The 26396-nt window shown below is 36.0% G+C and overlaps 1 protein-coding gene across 3 annotated transcripts in view; it reads left to right on the top strand.

Moving 5' to 3' along the window:
- The window catches only part of LOC148949603 (uncharacterized), a 249687-nt gene extending 223927 nt beyond the window's left edge, over nt 1-25760 (top strand). For all 3 annotated transcript variants that reach the window (XM_089093036.1, XM_089093038.1, XM_089093037.1), the window contains 3 exons: nt 6127-6265; nt 21566-21714; nt 25288-25760. In XM_089093036.1, coding sequence (XP_088949162.1) covers nt 6127-6265; nt 21566-21714; nt 25288-25316 — 317 coding nt within the window. In that variant the 3' untranslated portion in view covers nt 25317-25760. The remainder of the gene's footprint in view (nt 1-6126; nt 6266-21565; nt 21715-25287) is intronic.
- Nucleotides 25761-26396: the final 636 nt, after the last annotated feature.

The raw sequence follows: 26396 nt of genomic DNA, 5'->3' as shown, positions 1-26396 counted from the left end.
GGGCTAGAACTTTCAACTTCCAATTAAATGAGCCCTCTCTGAAGTGACAATCCCTTCCATAACGACCATATATTCCACCCGGGCATAACTTATATCGCCTGCCAACGGGCCCTGGGAGGGGGGGGGGCTGTGTCGACCCCGGAGTTTTCATTATATGGTCTTTGAACTATTTTTTAAAGAAATGGCTATTTCAGTTCTTATCGGATGGGTTTGAGGAAAAAAAGCCTTGGAGGGGGGGGGCTAGGTGATCTCCATTATCTTTTGACTCTTAAAAAGTGAACTAGAACTGTCAGTGTCCAATCAAATGGGCCCTCTCTGAAGTTTATACAAGCATTCCTTCCATAAGAACCATATTTGTCCCCAGGGCATAACTCACAGCGCCTACCCCCGGGTCCTTGAGGGTTGTGTCAACACCGGAGTTTTTGTTATGCGATCATTGAACTATTTTAACATAATGGCTACCTAAAAGTTTTGATCGGATGCATTTGGGAAAAGAGGGTGTGTGGGGCTGGTTACCCTCTGATATCTTTTGACGCTTAAAAAGTGAACTAGAACTTTCATTTTCCAACCAAATTAGGCCTCTCTGAAGTTTATACGAGCATTACTTCAATAAGAACCATATATGCCACCAGGGCATAACTTATAACCCTTGCCCGGAAGACTGTGGGCTGAGTGCCCTGCTCAAAGATATAATTTCCAGAACTTTCAACTACGTTGAACAAAATGGATATCTCAAATTTTTGATTGGATGTGTTTGGGGAATTGGTGGTCGTAGAAGGGGTTTTAGTTGCCTTCCGATCAGTTTTGACTATTAAAAAGGGCACTAGCCATTTAAATTTCCAATTGAATGAGCTCTTTTTGAAGTTTCTACGACAACGCTTTTTAAAGAAAACCTTTTTTGCCCCCAGGGCTCAACTTACAACCCTTTTCCAGAAGGCTGGAGGAGGGGGGTTGTCATCATCAAAGACCTAGTTTCCAGAATTTTCAACTACGTTGAACAAAATGTATGTCTCAACATTTAGATCGGATGTGTTTTGGGAAAAGGAGGGCGTCAGAGGGGGTTTAATGGCCCTCTAATCACTTTCGACTATTATAAGGCGCACTAGCCCTTTTTCCAATCGAATGAGCCCTTTTTGAAGCTTCTACGAAAAATTATCCATAAAATCCTTTTGCCCTGAGGGCTGTGGGGGGAGTGTTCTCCTCAAAAACATAATTTCTGTGTGGAAATCAACTACTTAGAACAAAATGGGTATCTCAAAATTATGATTGGATGTGTTTGGGGAAATGGTGGCCGTGGAAGGGGTGTTAGTTGCCTTCCAATCACTTTGACTCTTAAAAAGGGCACTAGAACTCTTATTTTTTAATCGAATGAACCCCCTTAGAAGTTTATACCACAACTCCTTCCATATGAAGTGCCTCTGAGAAAAAACATAATAATAAATAATAATAAAGCATTGGAGCCGTATGGCCTTTACTATAGGCAACGCTATAGCGTTGCCCATGATACCAGATACGTACATTAAAATGATTAGTGCTACGTACGACAATAACACTGCTGTGGTTGAGGTAAGAAACGAGGTTAGTTGCTAGTTTCATATTAAAACAGGAGTTATACTGGGTACGCTGGATTTCGAATCTTTTGTCCGAGAGGACGAGGGTTCGAATCCTAGTGTACCCAATTATTTGGTTTGAGACGGAGGTCAGTGACGTGACTCTGTAAGCTCAGCTAGAGTTGTCCCAGATTTAAATGAGTACCTAGATTATACTGATGATTTGAGCATCCCAAATGAAAATATTAGCAAAATGTACGAATGTTTTAAGGGTATGAGGGTTCAGGGTACAAGAATAAGTTTACCAATAAATATCAAAAAGACCGAGTAGCTAAGACTAGGAATAATAGTACAGGCAAACTAGAGTTTGACCCCAAACAAATTGCAACAGAAATGATTTTTAAACCATGTTGTAGAAAAAAAAGCTGAACCACATATCCAAAGTTGCACATTCTAGGTCGATGCAAAACTAGGTTTTTTCCTTTTCGTTTCAATTTTTTTAGGTTTTTCTTAAAAAAATGAAATGTACGTAAATATTCAATTTTTCTGTATATGAAGTACCGTCCCGATGTAAAACGAAGATGTGACCCCGAAAATGAAAGCAAATTTTACATACAGTGTATTAGAAAAAGTTTTACAATCATCAATATTTGATTTTACCTTTTTCATTGTTGTGACCTCTTTATCACCATATTATCAGAAGGCAACTATTCTGGCATAAAATGATGAGCTGAGACCAAAAATCGAATTAACCTGATGTAATGTCTACTAGGAAACCCGTTTCATAATCTCGTTGAGGTACATTCCAGTTGACTGGAGCACTTCACGATTTTCAAAAGCAGACGAAGGGCTGGTGAGACATCAGTAGTCAATAGATAACTGTGGAATTTAGCCATATAAGACGTCGGTGGTAACTGTTTTGGGTAGACGAACGTGCTAGCTAGTCACCCTCTTTTTAAAAACTTCCCTGCGGACTACATTCAGATTTCCTCCTTTTGATAAGTCATATACCATGAGCAGAGCGTCTTCTCCAGTAACCCTTACTTCCTCCTTCGAAGCTGACTTCAGCATGAAAACTGCAGCTGATATACGAAAATCAACATCTTTCATTAGCTTCTTCAGAGTAAGGTCTTTTTCTACACAGAGGATCCGTGAAGTAGAGTCAAAGCCTAAGATGGCGTGAGCAAAAAGAATCAGATGTCTTGTCTCTTGGTCCAGCTTCTCTTTCAATTGGTAAATATCCCATATTCGGGGAGCTTTGTTCGACTTTGGCTCAGGTGCAGAGAATAGTTCCTTGCTTGATAGGTCACCATGATAACACAATAGAACCAAAAGATCAGTATCATTTCCAATGACAGCTGTATCGTAATACCAGGAAGAATCAACAGCAGCTTTCACGATTGGGACATCTGCGTCACCTGGTGCCTGGACTACGACGAAGCCCTTTGATTGGAGATTAACAGCCAACGCGCAGATAATCCTGGCCTTGTTTTTCTTGCAGAAAAAGAGCCGGAATCGTAGCCGTCAAACACAATAGTGGCAGATTGATATTTTGGGTCATGTAAGTAGCATAATGGTCAGGGATTTTGGAGCATCGTTCATTTTTGGCCCATAGAATTCTGTGCAGAAGAGCTCCATCATCGATGATATAGCGAATTCCCTTGGGAAGGGTGTAGAGTGCTCCTCAAGATTGCATACCTATGCTGTAGCCTTTGGCAAGCTCTGGCTTGTTTGGAGACGAGAGCATGCAAGAACTGTCAAAAATTGATGCCGAGTATGAACACAGTTCGTGTTGAAAGTACTCAGATTCCCTGAGATTGATATTCTTTTCTAGTGTAGTGAAGCTCTGAAAGAAGACTGGGGTCCAGTCTTCTGCAATCTCCACCTGAATTCTTCTTTGTAGTAATTTGCAGTGTCTGTTGTTTTTGTCGAAATACAAAATCAGCGACCAGCTTTCCAGACATGGAATCAATGAGTTTTAGGCCTAAATCTTTAGCAGAATCAACGTTGGCAGATTTGTAGGCTGCCAGACCGTTGGTGATGTTTATTAGTTGAAGCTCCCCATTAAAGGGTGATCCTTTTTCTTAGAAATCAATAACGACCTGGGTGTCTTTACAGTCTCTTAGCTACCTCGGCTCGGACGTTTCCTTATGTTGTTCGCTAGTTTCATAGAAAACCTGTAACATAAACTCCATCAGAAGAGCTAATGCAGAGCAGACTGGTCGAGACAAACCAACAAACACCTTCGAACCTCTGTCATACCACTTCCATCGGTAAGACCACCAGCCGTTTTAAAGCAACGCATGAGCTCTTGCTCAATGACAAGATCCGTGAAGAGCCCAGCCCAGAATCTATCAGAACGTCTGATCACATGCATCCCATTCTGGAAGGCTTGAGAAATGGTGAAGTTAAACTTGATAAACATTCGCAGTGAAACTTTTTTAGCTTGTTAGGTGGCGGATATATCAAATGACTTTTTTGTATCTATAGATGGCAAGATATCAACCATGGGCATCCACGTGAATTAGTAAATTATAAATGGGGTAATTTTCAATTGTGACTTTTTAGCTTACGGCTTTATCCGAGAAATCACTTGGACAAAGCGTGGGACGAAAGTTGATATAATTTATTACCTACGAAGGTAATGAAAGTATTGTAGCTGCCTTCTGTGCATTAACTGGTCTTCTAAACGAGTCAACCATAATTTATCAGCCCACTTATTCTTTTTTTTACCAACAATCGATGAATTGGTCGACAATAAGTGCTAAAAGAAACATGTCAAATGAAAATAAAAAAGCGCATATTGATGAATATGAAACGGGTTTTCTAGTAGACACTACATCAGGTTAATTTAATTTTTGGGCTTAACTTTTCATTCCATGTCCGAAAAGTTGCCTTCTGATAGTATGGTGAAAAAGAGATATCAACGATGAGAAGGGTAAAATCACATGTTGATGATTATGAAACTTTCTTCTGGTACATTGTACACCAAATTTGCTTTGGTTTTCGGGCTCAGCTCTTCATTTTACATCGGGACGATACTTCATACACAGAAAAATAAACATTTACCGACAGTTATTTTTTATAAGATAAAAACTGAAAAAATTTACACGAAAAGACAAAAAAAACTAGTTTAGCGTCGACCTGGAATGTGCAACATTGGATCTGTCATTGATCTTTTTTTTCTCTACAACATGGTATAAAAATCATTTTTATTGCAACTTGTTTGGGGTCGACCCATATTTTTGGCTAGTTTCCCTGTAGGCTACTTTAAGTGGGGGTGAAGAGGTGATGATGTGCAACGAGAAGATCGATCAAGCGGACAGCCTCCTTGCATTGCCAGTATTATTAGTAAAGATTATGGGCACAGTGAAGGTGCAAAAAGTAGAATAGCAGAATCAGTATTGAAAAAAGTTTGGAAGAATAGGATGACATCTACAAATCAATGTTAGAATATCGAAAGCTACAATGATGACAGTGATCAAGTATGGCTCTCAAGCGTGGGCGCACCGGAAGACGGAGGAGGATTTGACAGATTTTTTCCAGAGAAACTGCCTACGGATTGTTTTGGGTATCCGACTGACTGACCGTATTTCAAACAGTAAGCTCTACGAAAAATGTAGTTCAATCCTTTTTTCTAGGACTATAATGAGACAAACGTTGAGATAGTTAGGACATTTTCTGAAAATGAAGGGTGACATATTGCCAAAGATCGTCCTTATCTGCCAACCATCTAGGACCAAACAAAAAACAGGTTGTCATTAAATGGGGTGGGAGGATGTCGTAAGGGAAGACTTAGGTTAAAGGGGAACTGCTTGGAAGTATCTAAAGAGTGAGACTCTCAGTAGAATGGGAAGGAGGAGGAGCGTGCGCGGCTGTGTTAGCCTCAGGCTTTTGGTAGGAACACATACATTAAAAATACATTTTCGGTAGAGATGCAAGCCCAATCTCTTGTCTATTTTGGTATTTGACGCCATGTCATGTACAACTCTAATCATATAAAATTTCTGCATTTGGCATGTCTATATTTGTCATAAACCCAGATCTATGCTCGATTGCCGTCTTCTTCTGTTTCTTTACTTGGTAATACCTATCGCCCTTTACTGGGTGTTCCCTAACGCGAATATTGCGACACCTGTTTAGAATTTGTTGAAGCGTTTCGAAATGACGACGACGTGAGTGCACTGAAGTAAAACTGCTAAAACAGTTTGAATATGAAAGGAAGTTTGGGAATGTGTTTTGAATTTCTCTCATTATGCTTGAGGAGCACAATGCTTTCAATATGCTTGAGGAACTGCATAGGAAAAATCTTTCATTCGTTTTTGTAAGCTACTTCCTACCATCTTTAAGAACCGTGGCTGATATCAAACCCACTTCACCACCACAGGCAAGATTTGAAAATATATTTTCTGCATTTTTATTTTGTTAATCTTGCTCCAACCCAAGGCCATATCCAGGATTTTGTTCGGCGGGGGCAGGGAGGGTATTTTCGTGAACAGGAAACCTTGACTCGACACTGTTTTAGTTGAAATTTTTAACACTCGTTATCATAAATTAATAAGCACTGATCTTCCAGATGGAGATCTGTGTCGACTGGTTAAGGAATTTTCGCAGTTTCGAAAAGGGTCAGTTGAGTTCAATGAGTTTCTACAGCTAATGTCAAAAAGCCTGAAGGAGTCGTTAAATAGTCCAATGGAATTGCTAGAAGCATTCAGGTAATTATTCTATTGTTTTTACTCGTGTTCTCTAGTTCTATATGAATCGAGCGAGCCGAGGGACGGGGCTAGAGACTATATCTAGCTTTGTACCGTTTGAGGGGCTGAACGGGGAGTATAAAAAAATTAGGATGCCTACAAATAGAGTGAGATAAGATTACAATACAATAACCTGAAATCCTTATAGAATTGTTCCGGTTGAGGTTAAGGAAGAAGCCTTAAACAGAGGGTTATCGACTGAAGGGGCATCAACTTAAGAAAATATAGTGGACAGGGAACAAGTTTTTTGTCAGTTTAATTTTCATGAGGATTGCAAAATATACAGTTTGTTCAAAATCTAAAGAAGATTTTAATGGAATCAAAATTACAATAAAAATAAGAAAAAAGTTTTTTTCTAAATCTAGGCAACAATCTAAGATTTAGATTTTGACTAAATCTAAATTTAGCACCAAAATCTAGGAGGGACATTTCCACTCTGCCTTGATTGAACGACAAGACTCAGTTTTTCAGTTTTTTCAGTACGAAAATATACTGGGCAGGGAGCAAGGCTATTTTCAGTTTAGTTTTTTATGAGGATTGCAAAAAATGCAACTTCTCCAAAATCTAAAAAAGATTTTATTGAAATTTAAAAAAAATTCAATACAGTTAACAAAAAAGTTTTTTTTTTCTAAATCTAGGCAACAATTTCAAATTTAGACTAAATCTAAAGTTAGTACCAAAATCTAGGAGGGACATTTCCACCTTCCCCTGATTGGACGACAAGAGTCGGTTTCAAAAAGGGGTCAACAAAGTTCATTTAGTCCCAACAACATATATCAAAAAATACTGAAGGAGTCTTGTAATCAGTTTGGTTGAATTATTAGAAGTTTTCAGGTTCAATTTTCAATTTTTTTTTTCTTTCTGTCCTCTGTTTCTAAGTCTTACGATCGATGGAACGTAAGAAAGATTGAGCTGTCCAGGTGGAAAAAGGAAAAATAAAGCATTCCCTGTATAGATTTTGAGAATCTTTAAATAGCCCAGTTGAATTATTGGAAGTTTTCAGGATATCATTGCTCAATTATTTTTATTGTTTTATCTTGTTCTAAGTCGAACACGTGAACACTTGAGCCACTTCAGGTAAATGATTTTTAGAACATTCAAAGAGACTCAAGTCCGATTTATGCTTTTTCTTCAGACAATTTAAAAAGTATTTTGGCTTTTGAATTCAAATGTATATTTTTCAAGTTAGTTTGGTAAATTAGCTCAGAAAAGAAATACCCTTCAATGTATTTTTCGTACTTGAAAAAATGGAAAAAATATTTTATTTTTACCTGATGATACTAAACTCCAAGGCGGAATAATATAATAAACATAACGTTGGGATTTTTTATGTACCTTTTAGGTAATTATATAAAAGTTTCTTCTTTAAACTAAATGTCTCCTGGTAAAAGATGTTTCAACGTCACAGATTAAGATGGGGGTTCAGATTATGCTGGGAGACTGGGCTGTACCCAAGGTTGACTCCCTCCTTCTACTTGAAATTTTTGTCCGACCTATACAAAAATAATAAAAATATATATAAACAAATTTTGGCTGCGTTTTGAAATGTTTTTTTTTGTGATACCCCCTAAGCAAAATGCCCTCCCTTCCCCAGACAAAATCCTGGAAAAACCTTGCTGGGAGATATTATAAAAACAGCTTAAATTTTTAGCGATTTTGGGAGATGGTCAATGTGGAAGACGTTAAAAGGGTAGGATAGAAAGGTGTTGATAGAATTTTCTGTACATCTATGGCTCAGCTATGAAAAAGGTCGTTTTAAAGAGCTTTTTCAGCATCATATAACATATTTTCTTCAGCTTTTTAACATATGTAGGGACTCTGGGTGATGTGATTTGTCTATGAATAGCGGTGATGTTAAAAAACTAAAGTACTTTAAATATTGTAATGAATAGGAATATATCTATTAAAATGGTAGTGAAGTGATTTAAAATCTGCAGATTTTATATTTTGACTGTAAGCGTAGATTACTCACGGTTTTCGACTTTCCAGAGATTACTTCATGCCAATTAATCAGATCGTTTGAATTTGTACTCTTCTCTTGTAATCTTATTTGTAAAAACCATCTTCTAACAAAATTCTCTAGCGACGTCCCTCTCCTCTAGACTTTTTGCTACGTACAAGAATATTAGCAATTGTTCAAGCACTTTAAATAAGCGAAATTTTGTTAGAGTTTATACTAACAAAAAGCATTTTACTTTGGTAAATGTTTATTATTCTGGTAGGAAAAAACTTATTGCTATAAACTGATAAATTTCTAGTCTCTAAAGACAACAGTCCTCAAATTGCTATTGTTCTGGATGAATTTCATACAATCTCATAGTTCGAATGAATAGTTTCTTCCAAACACTAAAACTGGCTAAATTTGTGGGGGATAAGCAAATTACGACAATTTTTGCTCTTTCATCTAGTTCTTCTCCTAATTCTCCGCGATCTACTGTTCTGACTGCGCAGATAGAATATACTTAAGAAGAAACTTGATTACTTGTGTAATTTTAGGAGAGTTACAGAAAATGATAAACGCTATATTGTCTGCAATATTTGAAGACACGAGATTTAATAAAGAGTTTTTCAGAAGGAAGTATGTGGCAAATATCCCATAGCAAGGCCTTTTGTTTGGTAAATATGGTTTCAGAACAGCCCTTAACGTTTGTTCCAACCGCAAACATCAGTTATTTTTCTTCCTTTTGTTTTATAATATGATACTCACTACATTTATAGTGCTGTCTCGATCATTATTTCCTGTGAAAGAAGCAAACCCAGAGAACTGATTAATTCCGAAAAGTTTGCGCTGGAAGTTTGACAACAGACCACAAAAAAAAATCTTAAGTACTACTGGTGACTCAGTCAATGAACGCAGTAGTCGTTTCTGACAATAGCACGCCATGAGCACTCATGGACAAAGAACATCAGGATGAAGTTAAGTGCCAGTACGCTTACATAAAAGAATGACGTAGTGACAAAGACAACGACTACATTGACTAAGATAACAGTGAGACTGTCAGACCACAGTCTACCTGACGTGCACAAAAGGGTTTAAGCAGATTGGCCAATCGTATCGATGCATATATAGCTACATGCACGAAAGAACCACTTTCGAGGAGCCATGGTGAATAGCTGTTGATTGAGAATTATGTCGTTCTATGGGTACCTTGTTGATAGCCACTCCTTCTAAGCGTCTAGGCTCTAATGAGCGGCTTATGAAACATTTTGCTTCGGTTAAAATTTTGTCGCCGTGGATTTACTAATACTTGAGTATATCATTAAATATTTCTGAATTTTACTTTTCAATACCAACACATTTTGCCTCTAGGTATTGACTTGACCTAAAAATAAGCTGATCAGTCATAAGTCCCTGTATGTGAAGTTTTTCCAATTGACATCCCTTGAAGGTCAGAGCTGTGTGCATGAAACTTACTACATTGTTAAACGAGGTGCATCATCCTCAGAGGAGGACTAATAGGCTAATTAGATGACAGTTACCAAGACGTAAATCTTGGCTGTGGGCGTTAGCGCATTAATATATCGTGAACCGTAACCAATTGGACAAGATTGTAAAAGAACGATAATTACTATTGCTACTACTACTAACAACTCACCGCGGCACCAAGCCACCTTATCCAACACAGCTACGCATGTTTCTCCTCCATCCTAAGCTATTCAAAGCCACCCTCCCAGGAAGTTCCCATATCTCTTAAATAGTTCTTTATAAATTCCTACCCCCCCCCCAACGGTGGACGACCTGCTTCCTGTTTAGCTCTTGACAGTTGGCCAAAAAGGCCATCTCAACCTTTCTTTCATTATAACCCTAGAATGCGTGATTTGACCACACTTTTCGCACAGCCTACTGTTTGAAATACGGTCAGTCAGCCGGGTTCCCAAAACAATCCGTAAGCAATTTATGGGAAACATCTAGCAATTCTTCGTCCATTTTTCGGACCGCCCATGCTTCAAAACCCTATTTGACCACTGTCATCACTGTAGCTTCAAATATCACAATCCTGGTTCGCAGATTTATCTTCCTAATCTTCCAAACTTTTTTCAACTGTTAGAAAACACCCTGAGCCTGATCCCACCCTGAGAGAGTAAACTGACAGGAGTAAAAGTCATCATAAAATGGTTTGCAATTTTGTCTCTAGTAGTGAGTAAGTGATTATTGCTCGGGTTTACATAAAAATTAGTTCAGTTTATATTAATAATCAAATGCATAAATTCGCTTTAGAGTTCACCAACTATTCATCACCACATGTGTGCCATTTCGATTGTTTTTAAAGCGGACACCAGATTAAATCCCAGGTAGGAGCTTGAGGTTTAAGGGCCTCCCTATTTCAAGACACCTTGGTATAGCAGAGAATAAATATTTCTTGAGTCCTTGCCATATGTAGGTGTGTATAAATACTGACGTTTGATTCCGTGACATACCAGCATGAATTGAAACGGGAGGTTCTGAAAATTCTCCAGTTCCTAATTGTTAAATTCTGAATTTAACATCGAGGACAATTATGGAATTTCCTATTTGTCATAAAACCACTGGAGGTGTAATAACTAGGAGCAGACTATGAGGTGTCTAATTACAGGAGGGGCACCTATTTCAGTAATTGACAGAAATGAATGAGAAGGAAATTACAAATGCAGATCTCCCTAATCACCATCTCAATAGTTTATACCACCTGATAAAATTAATTTTTCTCGACTTGCTCTGTCTAAATTTTCTTACTAAGTGTTTCATTAATTTGAATATTTTACCCATATACAATGGTAACTATTTTAAATGCATTAATTTTTCTCTACTTACTGTGTCTAAGTTTTCTTAATAAATATTTCATTAGTTTGAATATTTAACCTATATACAATGGTAACTATTTTAAATGCAGAGAGTTAATAGTAGAGGCCTAATTGTAATTGTAAATTTTTAGCTAAAGTTTAATCTTGGAAAATAGGCTACTGCCCAATCTTGGACAAACGATCTTAAAAATGAAGAATCTCAATCATGGACAGATTCAATCTCTCGCATGTGTTGTGAAAAAGAGTAATCATATTTAAATAGGCTTTTTTATAAGATTACAGTCAGCCAATCCCTACTATCTGCATGAGAAGATACATTTTAGTCAAAACATTTGTCCAAGATCATACACTGTCCAAGTACTGGAGATTTTACCGCAAATCCTCTTTCATGTAATAGATATGATCTGGCTGATCCAACCACTTTCACACATTACCTCTCCCACCGCTTGGGGTCGTCACACTGGTGTCACCTCTGCAGTAGGTTCTACATTCCTTTTCACTATCTTACCCAAGAGAACTGTCTGGGTTGTCATCAACAGTCACTGTCTGAACCCTTTCAGTTTCATTTCTACCGTCCAAATCACTTCTCACCAAATCATTTCCCAGCCTACTTCTTTGTTTTGCTTGCTTTTGTTACTTAATTTTTTTCTTTTCCACCTCTTCTTTGCCTTCCTTGTAGCAAAGCCAGCTTCAATCTTGACCTGCACTGATGTTCTGCCCTCCTTTCTTCCTTGAAGCATTTTGTTTATTTGGTGGTGCCGGGATGTGGTTGTACTTGTTCAGGTGTGTCTATTCTGTTTCACAATGGCTACAAAACCACAGGGCTTAGTGAAAGCATTGGGTGAGAGGATAGTTGTGCAGGTAGGGATGGGGCTGGAGTTAGAACCTCTGATGAGCTTGTAAATTTGCCACCAGCTTCATGGGATAAAAAAAAACATTTGGTTGGTCTGTTTTTAAGAACACGGATCTTCATTATCAAAATCACCTGGATTGAAAGAGAATATACGTTCCAAATTCCTTCTGGATGTTTGATGGTATGAAAGCTAAGGGGAAAGACTTTCCTACCAACCCAGCTGTGATGTAAATGGTGACAGTTTTTCTCAATGGTGACGGTTGCTCGAAGAAAAAACTTACTACTAATTTTGATTATTAATTCAGTTAGGAATACATAGCTGTTAGATACTTCAACTATTATGCAAGGGTTTTGAAAAGCCACAGCCATTTCGTTTGTACCAGATTTTTTCTTCTATTGATGAATAAAGAAGAAGGCCATCCATGGGTGCCCATATGGGGGGGGGCAGGGGGGCTCTTGCCCCCCCCCTGGCAAAATGATGCTGCCTTATTTTTATATTTTTGTTCTGAGATTTCTATTATATAGCATTAAAAGTAGCAATTAGACGAAGTTTGCCCCCCCCCCTGGAATTCAGCTTATGGGCGCCCATGAGGCCAGCGTCCATCCAGTTACTCGTGAAGTTTCTTACTCGTGAATAGGCCCAACTCTGTTGTAATTAAACCTGGGATTTGAGAAAGACTGATCAAAAACATAAATGTTTGCAGTCAACAAAGATAGTGCCGACGGCTCTCCGCCGCTGCTATTCTTTCCCCCGGCACCACCGGCCTTCTCTTATTGCTTCCGGGGTCTACTTGGCAGACTTCAGCGACACTTTGCACGCGCTTCTTGGTCTATGTAATTTCCGAAATTGGGTGATCCCTCAAAATCAGCCCTGAATTTCTGACATGGAGAAAGGAGTTAACACAAATCCTCTGAAAAGATTTTGACAAATTCTTTTTGTGACGATTAATAAAATTTTCAGCGCTGATTTTTCGTAATTATTCTAGTTATTGGTTTTCTCGGTTCTCTTCATTCACATGACAAAACTGAATAATAAGGAAACAGCACCGGGAATGCAGTGAGGGATATATTAAAAAAGAAAAGGAGAAAAAATAAAGGATGCTTACGGTTGGCACAGGCGACAAGGTCTGGTCCTAAAACAGTATTCGCCAAATAAAAGGCATTCGTATTAGATATTTGCAACATACTTATATTTCTTCCTTCTGAAAAATTTTTATTTAAATCTCGTGTCTTCGAGTATAACAGACACCATAGCGTTTATCAATTTTAGAAACCCTACTAAAATTACATGAGCCATCAAATTTCTTCTTAAATATATCCTGTCTCTGTTATCAGAACAGTAGATGACGGTGAACCAAGAGAGAAACCAGTTGAAACAGCAAAATTTGCTGTAATTTGTTTATCCCTACTAATTTAGCCAGTTTTAGTGTTTGGGAAAAACTAGTCATCCGAGGTTTGGGCCTGTACAATACTCATCCAGAGTAATGACAATATGAGAACATTCCACGCTAATGTATGAGAAGGGGAGTACCATATCTATCTTAGAATCGTCACTCTTACACCCCCTTATCCCAAGATGGATAAGTCCCTAAATTTCAGGACGATTAGTGAAAAAGGACGTCGATCCTTCTGCTGAAAAGCTTCATGTTGAAGAGAGTGGTGATGCTGGACACGCTACGGGCCGTTTTTGTATCTTCAATTATACTCATAAAGGATCCTTGTACGATTCCACAAGAAGGTACAACATATACTGGTTTCGACAAAAATAGGCAGGGAGATGTGCTGAGTGTGCTAGAGTAGGCAAGGACCCAATGTGTACCTCAAACTATATATTTTCTAAATCATTACAAATTTTCAATTTAACCAAGGTTTAATCAAACAGGAGATGGGAAAACCGAAGTAATTAAATAGGTTTCAGGCCTTTTATGGCATTCACTCAGAGGAATTCAGAACATTTACGTGATTCCCTTCAAAAAACGTGCAGCATGCGTTCTTTTCTGCAAAGACATTGGCATTAAAAGGGATGCGAGGGTGTTAGACAGTCTCAGGCACTTCAGTTCTCTGATCATACCAATTGACAATTCTTCTGTGATTCCGGTTAAAATAAAATGCAACATGTCCGCCTTTCTGTTGAAAGCTTGGCGACGGAAGAGCAGGGGATTGGTAAATGGACACTGACGCATTTTATACCCCCAATTCGATAGAATCAAACTCCTTGTGTGAATCAATTTCAAACAATGTGCCAATTTCAAGCGTTAGGGGCGCAGGAGAGGGGATCGGAGGGGCCACATGTCATCTTTGGTTCTCTAGTCAAACAGGCAGAAGTGTGATTCTGGTTCAAAGAACCAGATTTCTAAAAAAACATTTGTCCTGGAAAAAAGGAGGTATTGTGTTGGAGGGGCCACAGGTAAAATTCGCTCCTCCAATAATAAAGGTGTGTGACTATTGTTTTATTCTGCTCTAAGCGACATGGCTACTTTTCTGTTAAAAATTGATGAGGAAATGGAGGAAAGCTGGAGGAGCAGCCACAGCTGAATATGGTCTCAGGAATTAGGTGGTTTTTGCACCGTATGAGTACTGAGCTTGGTTGTTTGCAACGCAATTATGAAATTTTGATTCTGATATCAACGATAGGCCTATATACCACAACAATGCAGTTGCCAACCCCTTGAAATTTTGTTTATGGTGCTTTTCCTGACCGACTTTTTATAATTTTTCTGTGTTTTTTTTTCATTAGAAAAAAGGACTGATGTAATACATACTATTGCTGCTAAAAAAAAAAAGAGCATTGACTAAGCTCTATTTGATTAGCATTAATGAAAGTATAAAACTTAATGAGGTATATGCGTTTACATTTGTCTGCTTCAGGTCTAGCCGAAGAAAATGAAATAAGTAACTCAACCGAAATTACTAACAGAAATGGCTCGTAAAAGAATATGGAAAAACCGTCAAAACCACGGGAAAAAGCTTCACTTTTGGATCTTAAAATTTTTATTTCCAAGGAAGCCTTTTAGCGACGGGACTAGGGAACCGTCGCATATGATTTTGATTACCACGAATCATTTTCACGAGCTGTTGCCAGCCGCAAACTTTCTATTGGTCGCTGGAACCTAGTTGTTGATCATCATTATTCCACTACAATAATTATTGGAGCCACAAGGCTGATCAGTAATGTTGCGAGAGAACTACTACACTATACTAGTCAGCCCTGACGATTAGTTTGCTGCGTAAGCACCATAAGTCACTGACTAGTGTTTTATGCTGAGACACCATAAATTAAAGTTCAATCCATTTTTAATTCTTCTTCGACAGATTTACAGCATAAACGAAAAATCCGTTGATACAATTAACCGAAAGAATTTGCAGTTTGTAGTTGTGTTTTCCTTCCCATCGTAAATATTTTCCTTCGCTAGCTATCAGTATTAGTAACCTAATCCAAATGAATTTATTGCATCCTAAAAGTGTGTCTTCAACCTTAAAAATTTAATACAATCACTTTGAAGCCCTTCCTGATTTCAGATTCAATGCCATGAAAATATTTCCCATAGAGATATACCTGAGGTAAACATGGGTGTGACACATGTCAGTAGAAAAAGTAATGTTTGGAAAGAAAAGTGAATAGGGTGAACAAACAATCTCATAGAATGGAACTATTAAAATGAAATTCATCTATAAACTGACATTTTTTGTAGGACTAAAATTTTGGAGGTAAAAAATTTGAAGGAGGCAAACAAAAATTACAGTTTTTAGCAGGGCCGCATCCTGAAGGTATTAGGATGTTTGCCCCCCCCCCAAAAAAAAAAAAAAAAAAATATATATATATATATATATATATATATATATATATATATATATATATATATATATATATATATATATATATATATATAAGTTTTTGTAGCCCCCTGAAAAAAAATAACCCCCTGCATCGAACAAAAATCCTGGATACAGTTTTGGTCTTTAGCGAAGAGAATAATAAAGCTTGAGCAATGTAGTTTAGTGTAAAATTAATAACGATTTTTTTTTTCTACGACACGAAATTATTGGTTTTCGACTCATGTCGTTGGTACTTAGTTTGTTAGAGACAGTGCAAGTCGTCCTTTCTTTCTCGTATGAAGAATTCTATTTCTTTAAACTTCTTAATACAAAATGGCTGGTTTTGACAACTCAGGTCCAGCCAGGGATTCAAACGGATACAAGCCCAGTCTTTTAAACAAAACTTGGTTTAAATGGACGTAAATCATCTTGTATCAGAACTTGTTTTACTGTGGGAGCAATGCTTTGATTTTGTCCTTTTTTATTATTTTTCCTATGCCGTCGACATAAGCATATTGGGAGAAAGGGGTAACGGTCTAACCCCTGTAGTTTTTACTGGAAGTCTAAATTTAAGGTCAAATTGACGAATATGACATAATATTTGAAAAATTGTGTATGATTCCTTCTTGGGACGAAAGAGGAGTGTTTACGCTTCTCTGCGAGGCAGAGCCTATGGTGTGGGAGCCAAAGTGAAATTTTGCTGAAGACTATGAGGACGACTGTCAGAAAGTATCATTTGAAGTTCTTATGTCAATCTTCCGTTTCTTCGAAGCATGATTCTACCATCGACTGGATAGCTCCGTTTAAAGTGGTAGAGAAGCAGTTACCAGCTTCAGATTGAAGTTAGACTACACTGTGAAACTGCTCAAGATATGCAAAGGTTCCCTGGTCCCATCGCTAAAATATTTCTTTGGAAATAAAAATTTGAAAATTCAAAGATGAAGCATTTTTCCGTGGTTCTAAATCTATTTCTATCTGCTTTTACAAGCCATTTCTGTTCGTCCTTTCGGCTGAGTTTATTATTTTGTTTTCTACGGCTGGACCCGAGGCAGACAATTGGAAACACTTATGCCTCACACAATTTATAATTTCCTATTTACTAATAAAATAAGAGCTAAGTCTTTGCTAATTTTTTTTGCCAGAAATAGTAAGTATGGCATTAGATTTTTTTTTATAAAAAAAGCTAATTAACAAAAATTTGTCCATGACAAGCACTATTTTGAATATTTCAAGGGGCTGACAACTTCATTGTCGGAATGTGCTTCAGAAGCAATTTTATAATTTCTTTGCAAAAGCTGAGTTAACTACTCGTACGGTGCAGAAACCACCTAAGCCATAAGTTCATATTTTGGCTCCAGAAAAAAGAGGCACTATGTTGGCCTGTGGCCCCTCTTCCAACCTTCCTCCGTTTCACGTCAACTTCTTAGCAGAAATATAGCCATTGCGCATCTTGTTTATTGAGGGGGGGGGACAAATTTTACCTTTGGCCGATAGAACACAATATCCCCTGCTCAACAACTACTCTTACTTTTGCAGAAATTACGCTTATGACACTTGGTTTAAACCAGAATAAAAAAAATAAAAATTCGCATGATGACCAACTTAAAAAAAAGTCTGCGGAAAAAAACCTTTTTCGCAGGCTGGTCATGGCCTGCGTTGCGCAGCTACCAATTTCCTGGTTCAGTACCTTCGGGCGGAAGTGCAATGCGTGGTTGGAGGAAAATCACCCGACATTTCCCGTGTTTTCCCCCTAGATTTCTTCATGTTCTAGCTGGACTTGCAGAGTCACGCCATTGACCCGTTCCAAACCAAATAACTAGTGACACCAGGAACTGACCTCAGGATTTCAATTCTGGAGCACTAACCACTCGGCAAGGACGGCTCAACAGCTAATGCAGCTTGGTCCGCGTACTGCAGGTACCAATTTCCTTATTCTCTGTCTTCGGCTAAGAGTGCAGTGCGGGGTTGGGGGCAAATCATATGACCCTTCTCGTGTTTTTTCCCTCTGATTTCTCCAGATACCCATTTAGAGCAGGGTTGACTCTGGCAGAGCTTATAGAGTCACTTCATTGAACCTGAATCCTGCAAGAATTTTCAACCTGTTTGACATGAGAAATAAAGATGGCCAGTGGCCTCTCCGACCCCATCTTCCTCCCCTCTCTACCCCTAACACTTCTAGATTTTTATTAGGGAGTTAGGACATTTGCACCCTAATCGAACTTGAATCATACAAGGAGTCTAAATCTATTGAATTGGAAGTATAAAGTGGGTCAATGCCCATTTACAACTCCCCTCCCTCTACCTCCACCAACTTCTCAACAGAAAGGCCGGCATGTTGCACCTTTTTTTTCCATGAATTACGCAAGAATTTCCAATTGGTTTAATTGGAGAATTGAACTGTGAGAGACCCTATAACGCCCCGTCATCCCTCCCATTGGTAATAATTTAGCATCAAGGCAGGTATGTTGCATTTTGCTTGAAAAAGGATCATGCAAAATTTTAACACCTTAAATTAGAGAAAGAAAGAGGATTAAAATCCCTTCCAACTTCCTTGCTCATTCCATGTTTTGCTTTTTACAAGAAAGGTTGCCCTTATTCCACCTTCATCAAATAACAAATTTTGAGTAAGTTGAAATATATATAGTTTGAGACTCAAATGGGTCCTTGGTCCCTCCAGAACACCAATCTTATCTCCATGGCTGTGTTTGTACAGCAATCTGTGCATGTTACACCCTGTTTGTGGAGTCGTCGAGAAATTCTTTATAGGTATGGTTGGAGACACAAAGACACTCCATGACCCTTTCAACAACATGCTTCTACAGTCCCACAGTGACCCTTCCCACCATAAGGTCTTTCAGCAGATAGTTTAACATATTTTTTTTCTTAATCGTCTTGAAATTTGTGGGGTAATTACCGTGGGAAAAAGGGGCATGAGAGCGATGAGTTTTAGAAGCAAATTCCCATTCTCCAATTTTTGCACGGAAGTGATTAGACACACTTAAAGTTTCGCCAATGTCAAAAAAATGAACCACATTGTGCAACAATCATCTAATTTAAAAATAGATGCGAAGCCAGATTTCAACTCTTCAGTTACATATTTGCCCATATAGTGTTCAATTCTTTTTTCTTTTTATTTTCTTTTTTTTTTGTTTCCATAGCACAAAATAAATTGTAAAAGTTGTATTGTCTTGCAGCTTTTAGGTGATCACAAATTGTATAACATTACCTAGAATTCGTTTAAAGGGGGAACATAAACCATTTTGACCCAAGCGTTTCATGTCATCGTTGGTATCATGCTGGTATGAAAGATCTTTTAGAACAAATATAAGATGAAAAAGCGCTTATTATTCACCTTGGCTTTTCACAATTAATTTTGGATACTTTTTATTCCTAACTCTTTTTATTTATCTTTAAAAGTATCATAATTCAGAGAGTGTTCCCCTCCCCCTCCTTGAGCCTTCCTAGCTTCGCAGCTGTGCTTCAAACGGCACAATAAGACTGTATAAGGCACCCAAAACCAGAAAACGTAAATCACTTTTCATTTTATAAGCTTTTAGTAAATACCAAGGACAAGTGTTTATTTTTTATATGTTAAAGCGAAACAAGTTTTATACTATTAATTTTTAAACTATATTTCCAGTCGAGACAATTTTTCTTCTAAATTTTCCCATGGTTTTAAAATGCTGTTGCTATGCTAAAGAATTTCTGATTTGTTATCTCTATAATAAATACTATAAGTATCTATACTACATCTATATTATAGTATATCTAAATTATATTATTTTATTTACTATATTTTATCCGTATTACATCTAATATCTATATCTATACTGTAAGTATAAATACTACAAATATTATAAGCTAGATACTTTTCCATATCAGTTTTTATTACTTCTTTTCTTTTTATAAGTAATGCTTGCGTTCGCCTTTTCTTCTTTTAAATCTCTCGGCGATCTTAGACTAGTGTTGCTGTTTTAAAATCTTATTTATATATTCTCTGTTATATGTTGTTGTTCTCTGTTATTAGTCTCTGTTATAGAGATTTTTTGTTTGTAGTTTCTATTACTTCTTCTGTTATTATAAGAGCTTTAAAGTTCGACCTTTCTTTTTCTATACCTCTCGATGATTCTACGCTAGTATTGTCATTCTAAAACATTCCTTATTTGTGGGGTTTGTCTCTGTTATAGATACTGTCCTATTATAGTTTCCCTGGAGACAATGGGCCTTTGTGGCCTGAGCCTCAACTCAGTTGGGGGAGTCCCCTCAATAATGATCGTATGTTTGATTACTTTTTCTTTGTTGTAAAGTAGCAAATGTGTTTGATTTTCCTTCTGCTAATTCTTTTGGTGGATCAAGACTAGTGTTGATATGCTAAAATATTTTTTATTTGTTTTGTCAGTGTCTATCATAGACGCTTTTCTATTGCATTTTCTATCGTTTCTTTTCTTATTATAAGTAGCATTTGGGTTTAATCTTGTCTCTTCTGGAAATAAATGTCAACTTTATCTTCTACTTTACTATTCCAAACTTGTCGGAGAAGCAAGTTTTGTGTCTAACTTTATTTGATCAACTGCCATCAAACTTTTGTTGCAGAGTGGTGGCTTATTTATTGCAGGTATTCACTTTCTTTTGGTTTTTCTCTTGTTGAGTAACGTTCTTACAAGAATCAATTTCTTTTCGGTTACTAGATTTCTTGTCGTTCGATGAAAAAATCTCTTAAGCTACCTTCTGACAAAAATCAAATTTTTCCAGCCACCAGATTTTGTGGTTGTTCAAGGAGACAATATCCTTAGCTGGCCTCTGACAGAGGCTGAATTTCGCTTCGGATTTCCCTTCGCCCGACAAAAAAGTGCTTTAATCTGGCTTCTGACAGAAATCGAATTCATTTCCAGCGGCCAGATTTCACACCGTTCAAAGAAAAAACTGCTTACGCTGGCTTCCGACAAAAGTGGAATTTTATTTGAACGACTGAATTTCTTGTCACCCGATGACAAAATTTGTAAGCTAGAATCTAAAAGAAGTCCTATTTTGCATCGGGAGTCGAATTTCACGTCATTTCACTTCAGCAAATATGTTTCACGTTTTTCAATGAAAAGATAGAAGACAGGAATGCTTAAACATGCTACTGAAAGAAGTGAAATTTCTCTTCAGGAGCCGAATTTTTCTTCGTCTGATGAAATAATGTCCTAAACTAGCTTTTGACATAAATAATATTTTCATTCTGGCAGCTAGATTTTACACCTTTCAAAGGAAAAAAAAAAATCTCAAACTGGTTTTTTGACACGAGTCAAATTTTGCCTTGGCAGCTGGATTTATTCTTGCAGGGTGAAAAATAATCTTAAGCTAGATTCTGACAGAAGTTGAATTTTTCTTCAGCATCCACCTTTCACGGCTCCAATGACCTGATGTAGAACATCTAAATGTCTCTGAGCTAGTGAACATTTTTTTGTTTCTTCATTACATAACAGTTGGGAAGTTTCTAAGCCCGGTCGGAAAAGTTTTGTTCAAAGTAAACAAAATATTCCAGTTCGAAAGTCCACTGTTGAATGTGTACTATTAAAATAAAACATTATTGGTATTCTATCTGAAATAAGCATTTCTGAAATATAAATCCTAAGGATTTCTTCTATTCTCTAAAACTTCCTAGGGATATTTTGGACAATTTCGCTTTCAATCGGACATACGAATGGAATTCACATAATTTTGTTCTTTGGTCGTTTTTCCTGGACAAAACTTGACATATATTTTCGTTGATATGTTACTCTTTACTAAAATCATATTTCATTTTTTTTTAAAACAATCATTTCCAGAGTATTTGACAAAAATGGGCGTGGTTGGATCCTAGCAACAGAGTTCCGAAATGCGATGATAAACATGGGTGACAAAATGAACGAGTCTGACGTCCAGGCGCTAATCAAGGAAGCAGACCTTCGTGGCGATGGCAGGATACTTTACGAAGGTAAAAAAATGCTTATAAAGATAAAATAATTAAAAATAATGATTTTGATACAAACGGTATAATAGGGTTGTAGAATAGTGTTGTATTAAGTGAGAGCTCAGTTGCAGGGAAACCTTCTGAAAAAGACAGTCGTGCACAGTTGCCAATGGCCGCAAGATACCTAATAGAGGTTGACTAAAAAAAGAATTACTAAATTACAAACATTCTAAATCTATGTCTTCATTTGCTATTTTGTGAGACTTTTGAAAGTTTCCGGGATATATACTTGAAGAATAGTCAGAGAAAAATTTGAAGTTAACATTAAAAAAAGGATACATGGAAATCTATAGAAAGCTGTATGGAATAAATATCACTATGAAGAGAGAGAAATACGAAGAAATTATAAGACATCATAAATATTTACTTAATATGTCAGTAATTTCACTTTATAACCTCGAAGTTTCAAAATTAGAAGTTTACAGACGCAATAAAAAAGTAAATGCAGGAATATTTCATTTTAAAAACCTATTTTTCACAAAGGCTGTAGGAAAAAGGGCTACCTCCCGATTTTACACAGTCCACAGAAAAAGCATGTTGAATATCGAACCGAAAGTTTAATTTCTCCAAATATTATGGTTTTTAAAAGGTTTAGAACACATTTTCCAAATATATTTCTCACTTTGAGAAGACCGAAAATCCCTTCATAAGTCTTTAAGCTATAAAGTATCAATAGTCTTATTCTATCTCTCTACTTCCTACTCTCTTCTTAAGTACTCTCTATTCCCCTACTGTCTCTCTACTCTCTATCTTAACTAACGTCAATGTCTCATCTGCGTAATATATTTCATTTTTTGCAACCCGAACACTCCGCAAATTGTGGCTCACGCTCCGTGATTTGAGTATTAATTTTCTAAAGGCTTAGGCCCCATTCACAATGATGTTTTATGAATACTGAGATATAGCTAGTGCTAATTTAAGCCAATCAGAATTTTTCGTAGAATATTACAGCCAATGAGAAAATCCTGTGAAAAATCTGATTGGCTCAATTTAGTGTTAGCTAAATCTCCGTATTAATAAAATCTCGTTTCTTAAGGAAAAAGTCAATAGAAGAACTCGCAATCGAGGGGTAAATCGAAAGATTGTTTAATTGGAGTGGATCCCTTTAGAACAGGCTAGAAAATTTTAAACGAGACTTGTGTCCACTCATTGTAAACTGCCCGACTGTCATAAGTGGTTCCTTTTTTCCTTTATTTTTTCGTTTTATGCATGGACATAATACAATAGATTAGTCATTAAGTTTATTACTGTGCAAAAATATGTTACGTTGAACAGGTATTATATTCGTTTTTTTATTTTGAAGGAATTACTTACTTTTAAACATTAAAGCTGACAACTGACCAATACTTGGTCAGTTGGTCAGCTGCCAAATCTCTGTTAATTTATTCTAACATACCGCAAAAATATGTGAGTTAAAATATCAATCTACGAATGGATTTTACATTCTTCATATAACCCTTTTCGAGCCCTTTCCTCTCTTTAATTTTTTCAGTTTGTGACTTGCCTATTTATACTATGCATTATTACAGCCCTTTATTCAGAATTAGATTTGTGGTTTGAGGGATGAGAAGTCAAGTTTTTTTTAGCAAGGGATCAACTAAGAAAATTGTCTTAATTAGAACAACTGTATGCATTTTTTTTCGTACTTTCAGAGGGTGAGAGGTTCAAACCGAGCCTTACCCCGTAGGTATTAATACAAGCAGCAGATTAAAAAATTAGTCTGGAGATGTAAAATTGAGGAGTACAAAAGATAAAAAAAAAAATTACGAATACACTCCATCAAGTGGAAAAAATTAACAATTTCCTAAAAAAGAAATACAATAGGCCTAGAAAAATAACTGAACGGAATACATTAAATAAGTATAAAGAAAAATAAATAAAATCTCAAGCGTTCATCACGTTTTGGAATAAAAAGAACGATATTCTACCGTTTATGATATACACGAACGGTATTATACACGTTTGTATACGTTAGCATGTATACGTTATAGAAAAATAACTGAAAGGAATGCATCAAATAAAAAAAAATAAAAAACTCAAGCACTCATTACGTTTTGGAAGATAAGGATTGGTATTCTACCGTTTGCAATTTACATGAATGGTATTAAACACGTCTGAATACGTTATTATCTATACGTAATAGAAAAATAACTAAGCGAGTATGCATAAAATTAAAAATAATAAATAAAATCTCATGCTTTCATCACGTTTTGGAAGAAAAAGAACGATATACTATCGTTTACGATATACATGAACGCTATTATACACGTTTGTAATCGTTATCATGTGTACGTTATAGAAAAATAACTGAAAGGAATGCAGCAAATGAAGAAAAATAACAAAATCTCAAGCACTCATTACGTTTTGGAAGATAAGGATTGGTATTCTACCGTTTGCAATATACATGAATGGTATTAAACACGTCTATATACGTTATTATCTATACGTAATAGAAAAATAACTAAGCGGGTATGCATAAAATAAAATTAAAAATAATAAATAAAATCTCAAGCTTTCATCACGTTTTGGAAGTAAAAGAACGATATACTATCGTTTACGGCATACATGAACGCTATTATACACGTTTGTATACGTTATCATGTGTACGTTATAGAAAAATAACTGAAAGGAATGCATCACATAAAAATAAAGAAAAATAATAAAATCTCAAGCTTTCATCACGTTTTGGAAGAAAAAAAACGATATACTATCGTTTACGACATACATGAACACTATTATACACGTTTGTATACATTATCATGTGTACGTTATAGAAAATAACTGAAAGGAATGCATCAAATGAAGAAAAATAACAAAATCTCAAGCACTCATTACGTTTTGGAAGATAAGGATTGGTATTTCTACCGTTTGCAATATACATGAATGGTATTAAACACGTCTGTATACGTTATTATCTATACGTAATAGAAAAATAACTAAGCGGGTATGCATAAAATAAAATTAAAAATAATAAATACAATCTCAAGCTTTCATCACGTTTGGAAGAAAAAGAACGATATACTATCGTTCACGATATACTCAAACGGTATTATACACGTTTGTATACGTTATCATGTATACGTTATAGGAAAATAACTGAAAGGAACGCATGAAATAAAAATAAAGAAAAATAACAAAATCTCAAGCACTCACTACGTTTTGGAAGATAGGGATTGGCATTCTAGTGTTTGCAATATACACGAATGGTATTAAACACGTCTGTATACGTTATTATCTATACGTCATAGAAAAAATAACTGAACGGAATGGATCAAATAGAAATATGGAATAATACATAAAATATCAAGTTTTCATTACGTTTTGGAAGAAAAGGAACGATATTCTTCCGTTGACAATACACGAACGGTATTATACTCATTTGTACATGTTATTAGTTATACGTTATAGAAAAATAAAATTAAGAATAATAAATAAAATCTCAAGCGTTCATCAAGTTTTAAAAAAGAGAAACGTCATTTAATTGGCTAATTGGCTATTTTATTGGCTAATAATTATTTTTGTTCTTGTTTCTTTTAGAATTCGTATCCGTGTTGGTGGCTAAATGATCTTCAAAATGACTAAGAAATTACAGCAAGAAACTTCAAATGATTTCCTACAGTCTATTTTGGTAACAAAACTTTGTACTAGTAAAGAATGACATTTATATGAAACAAATTTGATACTGAACAGATTTAGTACGTTTTTACGTGATTCACTGGTGTTTGTTGTTTTATCTGTTGACTGTTAAAAAATATGTGATATGTTGTCAAGTTGTTTTGTGAAACTAGTTTCTGATAGTCAACCGACTGCTCGGAGCGTTTCAGTGTTGTTCTGTGTTTGCCTCAAATATCCGTGGAAGTGGATTTTCAGAGACTGTTTTTTACGTTATTATCTATTCTGTGTAAAAGAAATTTGAGTAAAGTTGTTTTTTCTATGAAGTTTTACTTAGAAGCAAAGAATAGAGTACAAGGAAAACATTCGAATATTGTATACGTTGTTTTTGGTTAAGCTTGACAGTTCAATTGATTGTAGAACAAATAAAAGTCATTTTGGCATTGTTTCGGATGACCCGCCTATTTTCTGTGGTGATATGACAGGTAATCTCTAATTTTGAACAGATTTCAATGTAAATGACAGGCTGACAGGAAACGCTCAAAATTGATAGACTTAAGATAAGTCTTTAGCATGATTTCAATGTTATGTTTTGTTTGTTATTTTTTGTCTATATCCTGGGATCTGAAAGTATTTGGCACCTTAGTGTCTTGAATAGGTTTGCTGCAAATCCAAGAACCCTAAGGGCAAATTCAGAATTAATGCTAAGATTATGTTTCATCTATGCGAACTGGTCCATTCTCGTGTGTTGCAGAGAGAGGGGTAATTTTGGAATTGGCGAACTTATATATATATATATATATATATATATATATATATATATATATATATATATATATATATATATATATATATATATATATATATATATATATATATATATATATATATATATATATATATATATATATATATATATATATATATATATATATATATATATATATATATATATATATATATATATATATATATATATATATATATATATATATATATATATATATATATATATATATGATTTTTCCACACTA

Source organism: Artemia sp. Qi Xiang Cuo, chromosome 8 (assembly GCF_049724085.1).
Source record: "Artemia sp. Qi Xiang Cuo chromosome 8, ASM4972408v1, whole genome shotgun sequence".
Taxonomy (NCBI): domain Eukaryota; kingdom Metazoa; phylum Arthropoda; class Branchiopoda; order Anostraca; family Artemiidae; genus Artemia; species Artemia sp. Qi Xiang Cuo.
Note: the sequence above shows the minus strand (reverse complement) of the source record. Positions and strands in the feature narration are given on the sequence as shown.